Here is a 13,116-nt window from a genome sequence, read left to right on the forward strand (position 1 = left end):
GGTAGGGTGACCCGAAAAAGAAGAAACACTCACCATCACTCATCCCATCACCGTTTTGCCAGAGACGCGCCGACATTACTGTTCAGATGCCCTTCTAAACTGCAATATCCCCATTCCTCCTTCAGAGTGCAGGTACTGTACTTCCCACCTCCCAGACTCAAGTTCGGCTAACCGGTTTTCCTGAATCCCTTCATAAATGTTACCTTGTTCACACTCCAACATTATGTCAAGTTATTAAAACCATTTATCTCCACTCTCACACACGCCTATTGGATGTCCAAGCCCCTCGCATATATATATATATATATATATATATATATATATATATATATATATATATATATATATATATATATATATATATATATATTACAAATCATCTATACATATTTCTACAAAAACACATAACATATAATTTTATATTCAAATTTAATTAAGCTTACATATCATCAGAAGAGGTACAAACATTTCATTAGTCATCAGTACTAATTATAGTTTTCACTTTTCAATGAATTAATCGACATCGACACCATGCCTAACCCTTCTAGGGTAGGGTAGGTGCCTGAGCCCGAGCCTTTAGCTCATAAGACTGTCATTCCCATTTGCCCCCTTGGGGCGGGGATGGCAGACCAGAGAGGCCTAGCTTGTGGCTAGGCCTGGGGACAGTTGGTCCCAAAGATGAGGAGGTACTTGTGCCTCCTCCCATGGGAGACTTAGGTCTCAGACACTCCCTAAAGAGGGAGCCAAGGCCGGGCCACCACTTGGAAAAGGCCCGGGCCGGGAGAATACCGGCTAATCTTTAATAATAATAATAATAATAATTAATCGACACCATGCCCAGCCCTTCTAGGGTAGGGTAGGTGCCTGAGTCCGAGCTTGCAGCTCACAAGATTGTCATTCCTAATACCCCCATGGGGCGGGGATGGCAGACCAGAGAGGCCTAGTTTCTCCCTACGAGGGGAATGTGGCTAGGCCTGGGGACAGTTGGTCCCAAAGATGAGGAGATACTTGTGCCTCCTCCCATGGGAGACTTAGGTCTCAGACACTCCCTAAAGAGGGAGCCAAGGCCGGGCCACCACTTGGAAAAGGCCCGGGCCGCGAATCTTTAACAAATAATCAATGAATTATTCACAAGCTACGTCTTTTACTGGAGGTCTCACCATTTTCCATCTTATAGATAAAAGGATAACTGTGCCCTGAGTGATAGATAACTATAACATATTAGTCTTTATAAACTCTGCCACACATTCCTCTTTTTTACTACTGACAGTTACTTGGTTACAGATTTACAAACTTACCCGTGTCAGGAATCGTTAGTACTCTTATATTTCTTGCGAGTAAGAAGTGTATAATGAGAAGGATTCACTGTTGACGCTACATCCTGTCACGGGTTTTTTTTTTTTTAACACGTCACACAAGTAAAAACCCAAATATTGCACTCACATATACTTACTCTTAACTATCTTAACCAAATAGTTAAGGGGCACGTCAGTTCCCTTGTTTTCTAATATCATGTTTATTTGCCCCTATAATCTACCCTGTCCATAATTACTGTCCCATGTGTTTTGTCTGCTTTCGTAAGGTGAAGTCCAGGTCTGAGCATAGTTCACACCTCTACAACACAATTGTCCTCAAAGATTTGTAAAGTTATACCATGAATTAAGGAAAGATCCTGGACTTCACCTTACGGAAGCAGACAAAGCAAATGGGATATTAATTATGGACAAGGTAGATTATAGGGGGAGAAATATTCATGATATTAGGAGGCAGGGAAACTCACGCGCCTCTTACTCTAAGACCCGTGTGAGGGTTGTTAACATTGTGAGGGCAGCGTGTCTGCCTCACGTTTAGCAGACGCTGAATCCAATCTCCATTACTGACTGCGCTGAATGGCCCACACAGACTTAACACTTTCCATGTATAATAAAATAAAAAAATAAAATTTTAACCAAAGTTGGTTGTTGTTCTCATTATTATTACTGAGTTAGTATCTGAGTTGAGTAGCAGCACATCAGCTCCACAGTGGTACCTTATACCAGGAAAACTAACGTTGCTTCTTCGCTATTTCTATAATAACCTGACCATCCAGCTGGTAGGATCCTTGGTTCACATGGTTCTTTGCAAACACCGCCCTCCTGCCCCTGTTCAACGACCTTAACGGGAATACTAGCTCTAACTTTTTTTTTCTGGATTATCGAAGGTAATTTACACAATTATAATTGTACTTAGTGTACCTATGCCTTAATAAACTTACTCCCAGCATAGATTCACATCTCACGACTTCTCGTCACCTGTTCTCCAGATTAAATTTGCCTCTTGAAACAAAGTAGTGTCTATATAGATTCCCATTCCCCCACAACTGGTCTTCTAATCACGTTCATTTAATACTACATCATACAATATACAAAGAAGCTTAGGTTTGATAACCTACTGTCATCCATATAACAGCAATAAGAAAATAACAATATCAAACAACTACGTTGCAAAGTGTGTTTTTAACATAACATCTATGCTGCAAAGTATTTTTCAAATAGATTATTTATGCTACTGAGTTTCTACAGGTAGATAATCTACACTGCAGTGTTTCTTTAAGTAGACTATCTACGCTGCCTGTGTTTACATATAGTTGAAAATTTTGTTCATTTTCCTGTAATTTGTGTGTAAGAACTGCTGGGATAATAATGTTTATATAATGTAGTGTTAATGTGACTTTTAGAAAATGTCAAGTCACAGAAGAACCAACATTCCGGGTTAAAAAGGATAATGGCGTAATATGTGTTTAACAGGATAATGGCGTAGTGTGTGTTTAACAGGATAATGGCGTAGTGTGAGCTTAACATGATAATGGCGTAGTGTGTGTTTAACAGGATAATGGCGTAGTGTGTGTTTAACAGGATAATGGCGTAGTGCGTGTTCAACATGATAATGGCGTAGTGTGTATGTTGTTCTAATGAAGGGTGTTAATTGAATCGTGACTAATCATAGCTTATAGTAATAATATCAGCGTAAATTTGGTTCTGGGAAATTAGTTAATGTGGAGCGCATCTGGAATAATTCCGATGTATACTGCAAATGTCAGATTAAGGCAAATAATAATAGAACAATGAGACGCGGTGTGGACTGGATGAAGAACCGTATACCGCGTGAATCGTGTTTTAATTCTCACACAATAGGTAATGTCACTGTTTATTGGCATGTGTATTAGGTGACTACCGATAGGGAGGCGTTAGGATATATCACCAAGATCATAATTTGGTGAGTAATATTGAAATGTCTAATGTAATTAATCTGTATATAATCACTCAAATTACTCAGGTCAAGTAATTGATACTATTGAACATATATACAGTCCACACATAATCTGTCAGTGTTACTGGCATAATTAATAATTTTAAGAACTAGCACAGCTAAGAGACTTCTTCAAGGAGGGATTCTTGATGCCAGTGAAGGAAGGGCTCTTGATGCAAGGGAGAGGAGCTGCATTTTACTGGATCAAACCAAGTAACCTTCTATACTTCAGGCGCTGTGTGACCCCAACGGAGTTTAGCGTTTCCCATAATAATATTAATAATAATAATAATAATAATAATAATAATAATAATAATAATAATAATTGGTTATTTGTGTATTATTTCAGTCATAGTATTGCGACTATTATTCTTTTAACGGATGAATTTGACTTTAAGTCGGAGGGAAAAAAACCAATGCAGGAATTAAACCGTATTTATTGAATAGTAAATCCAATGGGCTGGATCATCTTAAATTTGTGATAACAGTGGAAGAGAGAAAAGTTCCATTGGTCATGTAGAGCAGTATGAATGTATATGTAAGTAATATTAATTGCGTTTTGACACTAAAGTCTTCAGTAGATGCCCATATAGTAAGAACTTTGGTTGAAAAGGCTATAATTCTATATATTTTTATTTTTAGTAATGTTATTAACAGGAGACATGCCAATTCAACATTCCAAATATAATTGCTCATCAGGGATCATTCTTCATTCGATTCTGTTCACATTACCTCTCTCGAAATGTGTTAATTTTCGAAAGTAACGCAAGAGAGCAGAAACATACTGCGGACTGGCCTGATCTTCATGTAGCCAATTGGCCTGGTACAGTTGTTGACACGTGTGTAAATCAACAGGACAAAGCAGTAGCTGTGATAGATGCCAGGTAATGGTAGCCAGATGGGAACTCGTGTGCCAAGACTATGATGATACGTTGCAATATTAACTCAGAACCTAGGAAATAAACGCGTTGTGAGATTAGTTGAAGAGGAATATGCGATATTATTGTTAGTAGTAGTAGTATTGGTTGGTTAATTAGGCTAATTGGTTTTAAAACATTTCGACTGCAAGAGCTGTATAGCCCTTGTGGCTTAGCGCTTCTTTTTGATTATAATAATTCCACTGCAAGAGTATCAATTATGGCTCCATATAATAACCTTTTCTTCACTAATCAAGGCTTAATGCCTATCAGTACATGCAACCCGCGGGGGCGTTAACCCCCGCTACCCCCTCCAGGTATAGACTAAAATGAACTCCCAAGAGTATACATACTGAGATTTATACATTTCCGCTTGTATATGCAGTTTGTCTGGGCGCACACATCAAGAGATATACAGGTGCCTCTGGTCAATGTTATATATATTATTATTATCAGATTTGGGAATGGTCTATACAACAGTAATTCTTCCCTTGCTTAAGAAATTAAAAACAAATTCTCAACATGAACATATACTGAAAGATACACACCACTCAGTATCCATTACTTTGTTCGATTTCATTGTGTTATCCTAGTCTGGTATATTAATTAAGATATAAAACAATCGACTACATGAAAATCATTAAGGTTCACATCACCTGTTCACCACCAGACGAGACTATTTTATTCCTTAATATAGAGATTAAACTCTCAGCACATAAGCTAAAAAATTTTTATATTGTTTCATAAGTCAGTAGAGAGAACAAGTATTTCCTAAATAAATTTGGGTCCTAATTATATAGATCACATATTAAAAATAATCTTATTCATATATTTTATAAATATATCTCAGATAAACAACAAAAATTATATAATAATTTGATATTTATATCGAAGATATATATATGTATATATATGTATATATATATATATATATATATATATATATATATATATATATATATATATATATATATATATATATATATATATATATATTATATATATATATATATATATATATATATATATATATATATATATATATATATATATATTATTTGTAGGAAATAGTACAATATTATAAGTTTACAATGCGTAACGTAGTCAGTGCTGCCAAGCTGCCCAGGCAACACATTAATAACACAAAGATAATAACAATTATCAATGATGGAGAGGTTATGTAAGAGAAAACATCATACCCATTAATGAAGGAGCTGATATCCCGGCTGCTTTTAGACTTGCAGTGAGAATCATCAACAAACCATTTCTTTAGATTGTAGACCTTAGTGCTGTTGTCCGTGTGTAATCTCTCACACATGTCACAGTAAGACCTAGCCACTTTTGACCAGCCTGGAAGCCTGTGAAATCTCTTCCATCTGAGGACAAACATGTACTCTCAGATTTCTAACCAACAAAAAAATTAATTATTAGTCTTGTTGATTTATAAAAATTTTGAAATAGGGGCCTTGTGTCTTTCATTATGTAAATTCTCCAATATTGAATAGGTTATACAAATGAAATGGGTTTGTTTTGGGCATATGGGGAGAAATTTTTTGTTGTTAGAAAAGTAACCCAAAGTAAACTAGAATTGAACTCTAGGTTAGATTAAGTAAGGTTGGGTTTAATTTTTATTTTATATTTCTTGGTTACCCCCCTTAAAAAATTTTTTTTTTTGCCCTTGACCGAAAATAGTATTTTATCCAATGTACATCCCTCCTAACATTGTAGAATTTACATAATAACTTAGGCTAAAAGGTTAGGTTAGGTAAGGTTCGTCAGGAAACAGGACAAATGTTTCCTGACGCGGGTCTTAGTCAGATGATGACCCACCTTTGGAGCTTTGGTCATCTGACCGAGGCCTTCCGCTGGCTTACCGGTCCACCCCTTTAAAAATTATGGTCATTTATAACCTTTAGGCTAAAAAAATAATCTCGCCTCTATATAATTATTATTATCAAATTTTAATTTAAATATGGGTTATTCTGTAAATTATCCAATATTGGGTATGTAGTGAGGATGGACATGTATATTTAGGGTCTTTAAAAAAAATAGCTTATTTTTTATTAATATAAAATTAAATCCGCCCTATCCTTATTGAACCTAAAATTTGAGTTAAATTCAAAGTTAAGCTAGGATCGTCTATATTGCTGTTTCGTTACAATAATTTTTTTTTTCCATAAATCTTAAATATACTGGCTTTAAATTTAAAAACCATTCAGTATTGTAGAAATTACATAATAACGAACCAACCAGTTGAATTTAAATGGTTATAACTGACCAATAGTTTTTAAAGGGGTGGACCAGTAAGCCAGTGGAAGGCCTCGGTCAGATAACCAAAAGTTCCAACGGTGGGTCATCATCTAAGACCCGCGTCAGGAAACACTTGTCCTGTTTCCTGACGAACATTACCTAACCTAACCTAACGAACCGACCAACTAAAGCAAATATTAACCGTATTATTATTATTGGTGAAGCACTAAACTCACAGGGGTCATACAATGTCTGGGATCACTTACCAACTCAAGACATCCTCCATCCTTCCCTGTTAAGGGTTTCTTTGAGAGAGTGATTAATAGGTGGTGATTTTTTTAATAAAACTGGCTGAGTACAGTATTAATGAACAACATATTATAATTAGAAACATTTAATTTTGTGTATATACGAACCTGAAAAAAATTAGTTAACTGACGTTATAAATACCATATGTTAACTTAATTAGGGCAGGTAAAGAAAATATGCTTAATAATATAAGAAACGTTTATAAAATGGTTTATAATCATAAGCACAATTTTTAATGGGGTGGAGCGGTAAGCCAGCAGTAGGCCTCGGTCAGATGACCAAATGCTCCAGATGTGACCAAGAACCGCTTCAGGAAATATTTGTCCTGCTTCCTGACAAACTACCAAACCATTAAACAATAGAACTTCGGATCATCTATATAACTGAGATTTGTTATTAGACACTTGTTCAGTCTCCTGACGAATATTATAACAGTATTGAACAGACAGCATTAACACACCAATGGGTCGTTTAAAGATGCAGACTAACGAATATTACAACATTCAAAACTCTAATTTATGATTCAAGAAATCGTAATGACACGATTGCAAATAAACCATACCCCCGGCCGGGATTGAACCCGCGGTCATAGAGTCTCAAAACTCCAGCCCGTCATGTTGACGGCAGTGAAGGGACTTGAGCTAGAGTTCGTCACGGCCACGCTAGCTGGAGATTCGTCTGTAAAAGCTTGCATTTGTGGTCACAGAGGTGCCTGTGCTAACTTTCCTATGGTGTAGAAATATACCTAGTTGGATGAATCTTATTGTGGCTAGCTGGTGTAGTGGCTAACGCGACGGGCTGGAGTTTTGAGACTCTATGACCGCGGGTTCAATCCCGGCCGGGGGTATGGTCTAATTTATGATTATTCAAAAGTTTCGGCATTATACATCTACAGATATCTGGAAACGAAATAAAAGATGGCGTTCTACTGCTATGGATATTTTCTATCTGCCAGTTGGTAGGGAAGATAATTGCAAATGTTTTAACAAAGTACTGATGATAGACTATGGAGTAGGTAGAGGATTTGCTGTAAGCTTCACGAAGGACTTGGTAATTTATGGAAAAAAAGAGATATATGAAAAAAATAACGATGTCTAGTATAAAAGGATCAAATCTAATAGTCTGTCACTGTTTGAATTTTTATATTTGAAAAAGGCTAGTAGGACTCGCCTGAAGTATTCATTGTAGGCGGTGTCATTATTGTTGAGGTAGATGAGGTAGTCTGCCAGCGCCTTGGCTGTGGGGAAGCTGAGAGCGTCAATATAAGAGTGTGGCGGCGCATGCTGTGAGTAGTTAGCTGATCCATATACCACAGGAATCACGTCCAACCTGCCGAAGTATTTGACATATTGACTACCACATTACATTTGTTGTATATCAAGAGAGAACCATGAGTCAAAATATAATGTATAAACACAAGTATTAGCAAGTGATACACAAGCAATTCAGAGAAATGAAGGACTGAAGCAACGAGGCAAATTCGTGAATAGACATTGCAGTATTCCCAGATGAGTACCACATAATGGGGAAAGAAAATAAAAGAGGGAATTGTACAATGATCAGGAAACAGTGGACCTTCGAACTTTCAGACTTAAATATGAATCAAATAAAGTATATAACTACATTGTTAAAGAAATAACAAGCAAATACTGAGCTTAAGCATTACTATAATATATAATTTCATTCCCAAGAACATTAGGATACCGAGGGGGCTGGTTGCAAGCAGCAACAAGGCTGCTCCTATATCTTGCCGTCCCCTGGGCCTATCCGAACTCCAGTGATGGCCAAGTTGGCAAGTACTGCTGCAACAATATGCAAGGAACCTATAGTGACATAAAAACTGACGGTGAAGACAACGAAATGGACTAAATATGACAAAAGAGGGACCGGCATTCAAGTACCAGACCTGCTGCTGCCAGACGTGAACCAGACATGAGACGTTTTCCACTACAGTGAAATAACTGACCTACATATCAACTGCACCAGTGTTTAACGGGAAGACAACATGGCAGAAAACCTGATCAACTAAATCTCCAAGGAAATGACAGGTCTGTAGGACTTTTTTCTTCAGTGCCAAACGAGGGAAAGAATTGAGCATTTAAACATGGCTGACCGGCATCCAAACAGCCGCTACTGCCAGACGTACAACTAGCGAAGTGAAATTCTCATCTTTACTGACGTTCATCTGTTGACAGTAGCATCATATCTGTACCACCATCATATCACCTGTACCAGTGCTAAAGAGAGGGAAACACAGGAGACATCGTCAAATCAACAGTACAAAACTCCAAGGTTATAGGTCGGATATCCCTCAGTGACAGTCGTGAGAAAGAAGAGAATAGTTAAACAGTCAAGGTTAATGTTTTAGTAGCTGACCTATATTCAGCTGACCAGTGTACAGTGAGAGAATCATAGCAGAAAACGCCAAATATATCTATAAACTCAAGGAAAGTCAGGTGGTAGGTGGCGTTACTCCCCTCAGTGTTTTAAAAATGGCTGAGTCAGCAAAACAGGTCAGGCAGTCAACAACACCACACAACCCCCGATAAATGGAACTGAGGGGGATTTGGAAGGATAAAACCATGGATTAAACCTTTCTGATCTACCAGAATGGAAAGGAGTTAGAAGTTAATTGGGGAAGCCAGACTGTGAAGTGAGATGGGAAGGGGAGAGTGTATTAAGGGGTTAATTGTAAGGGTTTTGTGAAGTTAAGGGAAAAGTGAGCAGTGAAGAGGGTTTTTGAAGAGGAAATTTTACTAGTAATTCAGTGGTGATTGCTAAAGCAGATACTAAGTGTACTAGGGACTGGAAAAGAGAAATAAATATTATTGTATATGAGTAAAAGAGCGAAGAGTGAAAATGGCAGGCATTAGGGGGGTACAGGCTGCCATAATTATATTTATATTTCTTCTTCAATTCCATGAAGAAAGAAATCAGTCATGGGGGTTGGAAAAGGTGAATGGAGTAACAGCGCCCTGGACAGTAAAAGCCCAACAGTTGCCATCCTACCAGAAAAGTAAATGTCACTATCGCCGCAAGGTATGGCAACACCGCATACCCAAACAAAAACAGTGGCACACAGCTCTTATTGTAGCGCTCTTAAGTGGTGATATCCAAATTAATCCAGGACCTCAAACTATTGTGCAGAGGCAAAACAGACAGATAAATGACGGCAATAATGACGGTCTAGCAGCTAGGAATGATAACCTTAACTCCATATGTAATGCATACATAGGTCAATGTGAGACAATACAGCCATTATTATCTCAAACACTAACAAACAGGTGCATACACTGTACTAAAGTACGCATGAAAAACAGAAAAGGCACCTTATGTAAAATGTGTAAGGGGTGGGTGCATGATGGATGTATGTACAATTATAGCAACGGTGCCAGAATTCATTTTGTGTGTAACAAATGCACTTTGGCACAGTTACCCTTTAGCAGTGATGACATTGATTTACCTAATTTTAATACAAATGACCCATTGCCATATATTGATGATTATGATTGTTTTATGAAAACAGGCCTTCACTTTATTCATGTCAATGCAAGATCACTTCTTCCTAAATTGGCAGAGATTAGGATTCTAGCTAACAAAATTAGGGCGGCAGTTATAACCATCTCTGAATCTTGGTTGGATGATACGGTGACTGACGACGAGGTCAAAATAGATGGTTACAATATAAAACGCTTAGATAGGAACAGAAAGGGTGGTGGAGTATGTGCCTACATTAGAAATGACTTAGCTTACAACCCAAGACCTCATTTAAATAACAATAAACTGGAGATTCTATGGTTTGAAGTGCTGCTTCCTAAGACCAAACCCATCTTAGTAGGAACTAGTTACCGCCCTCCTACCCAGGACCAGTTCTTAGAAGACTTTTCCAGTGTCTTGTCCGGAGTTGAAAACAATTGCGAGACAATAATACTGGGCGACTTCAATATCTGTTTTCAGCAGCAAAATAACGGGCTATGCAAAAGGTATAAGCAAATTCTAGGATTAAATAGTTACACTCAACTTATTAATACTCCAACCCGGATCACACAGTTCTCAGCCACCCTAATTGACCACATACTTTGTAACCGCTCTGAGAACATTAGTCAGTCAGGCGTCATTACCACAGGTCTTAGTGATCATTTCATCATTTACTGCACCAGGAAAATAACTAGGGATAGGATAGGCCTACACAGGACAATAAAAATGAGGTCAACTAGAAACTACAGTAAAGAAACACTGGTAAATAGGCTACACAATTGTGACTGGACAGAGATAACAAGTTGCACGGACGTAAACGATGCCTGGGAAAAATTCAAAACAATGTTCACTACCATCCTTGATAATATTGCACCAGTTAAAGAGGTTAGGATTAAACGAAGAACTGAACCCTGGATGAATACTGAGATATTAGATAATATGAAATTCAGAGACCAGCTGCTAAAAAGATTTAAAGCAAACAGACAGGATATTGCAGCACTAAATGAATTCCAAAGGGTGAGGAACAGAGTACAGAGACTTATAAAAGGAGCAAAGGCAAAGCACTACTGCTCAAAAATTGAAGAGTATAAGCATAACCCCAGAAAGCTCTGGCAACAACTAAAACAGTTGGGGTATAGCCATAAGCCAGTAGATAGGTCTAACATAGTACTCACTATCGATAATGAGGTATGCCACGAAACATCTAAGGTGGCAAATTGCTTTAATTCCTACTACACATCTGTTGCATCAACACTAGTAAGTAAACTACCAGCTGCATCAAATACCTTTAACACAGACTCTGATAAGTTTCAAACATACTATACCAATAAAGGGGTAACCCCAAACAGTTGTCAACTAGTAAGTGTATCTCATGACTTTATTCAAAAAGAACTAAGCAGGTTAAACCCAACTAAGAGCACAGGCCCTGATAACATCCCATCTAAGTTCCTAAAAGATGGTGCTTCTGAACTGTCAATCCCTATTGCTCACATAATAAATCTATCAATCACCACTAATACAGTACCGGAGGGGTTCAAGGAGGCCAGAGTTACTCCTATCTTCAAGAAAAATAGTAGGTCTGATGTAAGCAACTATAGGCCTGTTAGTATACTCAGTATAATATCTAAAATTCTAGAGAGGGCGGTGTATTCTCAAGTAGTTAAGTACCTTAATGACAACAACATTCTCCATAGCTATCAATCGGGCTTTAGAAGATCCTACTCAACCGACACCTCCCTTATTAATCTGATGGATTACCTGAGAACTGAAATGTCAAAGGGGAACCTCATAGGTATGGTAACCTTAGACCTGCAAAAGGCCTTCGATACTGTCAACCACAATATATTATGTAATAAACTTCAAACTATCGGTATAGGTTCTGTAGACTGGTTTAAGTCCTACCTTAGCAACAGGAGACAAATAGTCAAAATCAACAAAACAGAATCAGAACCCCTGCCGATAACATGTGGAGTTCCCCAAGGTAGTATTCTGGGTCCCTTATTATTCTTATGTTATGTCAATGATATGCCTATCAGTGTCAAGTGCAAACTCCTACTGTATGCAGATGACAGTGCTCTGTTAGTGTCAGGTAAAGACCCACAAGATATTGCTAATGTTTTAACACTGGAACTGGAGTCCTGCAGCAAATGGTTAGTAGACAACAAACTATCATTACACCTAGGGAAAACTGAAGCCATTCTCTTTGGCACGAAACATAAACTGAGAAGGGTAAATAATTTTAATGTTCAATGTAATGGGGAGCCCATCACTTTGGTTTCATCAGTAAAATATTTGGGAATCCCCTTTGACCCAAGCATGTCAGGAGAATTGATAGGGAACAGTGTAGTAAAGAAAGCGAATGCCAGACTGAAGTTCCTGTATAGACAAGCACAGTGTCTACCTACTGAGGCTCGCAGGACTCTATGTCTAGCCCTTATACAATGCCATATGGATTACGCTTGCTCTTCTTGGTACTCTGCCTTGACAAAAAAACTGAAAGATAGACTGCAAATCACCCAGAACAAAATCGTAAGATTCATCCTGGGGCTGGGACCAAGAGAACATGTAGGCCAGGATGAATTACAGCAGTTGGATATGCTGAATGTTGAAGACAGAGTAAAACAACTGAAGCTAAATCATGTTTATAAAATTGCTCACAAGCAATGTCCAGAATATCTTGCTGTCAATTTTGTCAAGGCTGGGAACCAAAGCAATCATAGAACTAGGGGGAGAGAGCACAACTTTGTAGTACCCACAGTCAGTGGCCAGGCTTCAAACACCTTTTATTGTACAGCAATAAAGGAATGGAACAGACTACCCGCACATGTCAAAGCCAGTCATAGCGTGAACCAGTTCAAGAAGAGTGCCAAAAGGT

General features: G+C 37.9%; 1 protein-coding gene across 1 annotated transcript in view; it reads right to left on the reverse strand.

The window, feature by feature from the left end:
* Window positions 1-3,709: 3,709 nt before the first annotated feature.
* LOC128698007 (alpha-(1,3)-fucosyltransferase C) overlaps window positions 3,710-13,116 on the reverse strand; it is a 31,214-nt gene continuing 21,807 nt past the window's right edge. Inside the window, exons 8-10 of the mRNA XM_053790008.2 lie at window positions 7,935-8,093; window positions 5,405-5,581; window positions 3,710-4,240 (exon numbers count right to left, since the gene is read on the reverse strand). Of these exons, the coding sequence (XP_053645983.2) occupies window positions 4,234-4,240; window positions 5,405-5,581; window positions 7,935-8,093 (343 nt within the window). The 3' untranslated portion in view covers window positions 3,710-4,233. The remainder of the gene's footprint in view (window positions 4,241-5,404; window positions 5,582-7,934; window positions 8,094-13,116) is intronic.

This window comes from Cherax quadricarinatus, chromosome 58 (assembly GCF_038502225.1).
Source record: "Cherax quadricarinatus isolate ZL_2023a chromosome 58, ASM3850222v1, whole genome shotgun sequence".
In the NCBI taxonomy this organism is placed as follows: Eukaryota; Metazoa; Arthropoda; class Malacostraca; order Decapoda; family Parastacidae; genus Cherax; species Cherax quadricarinatus.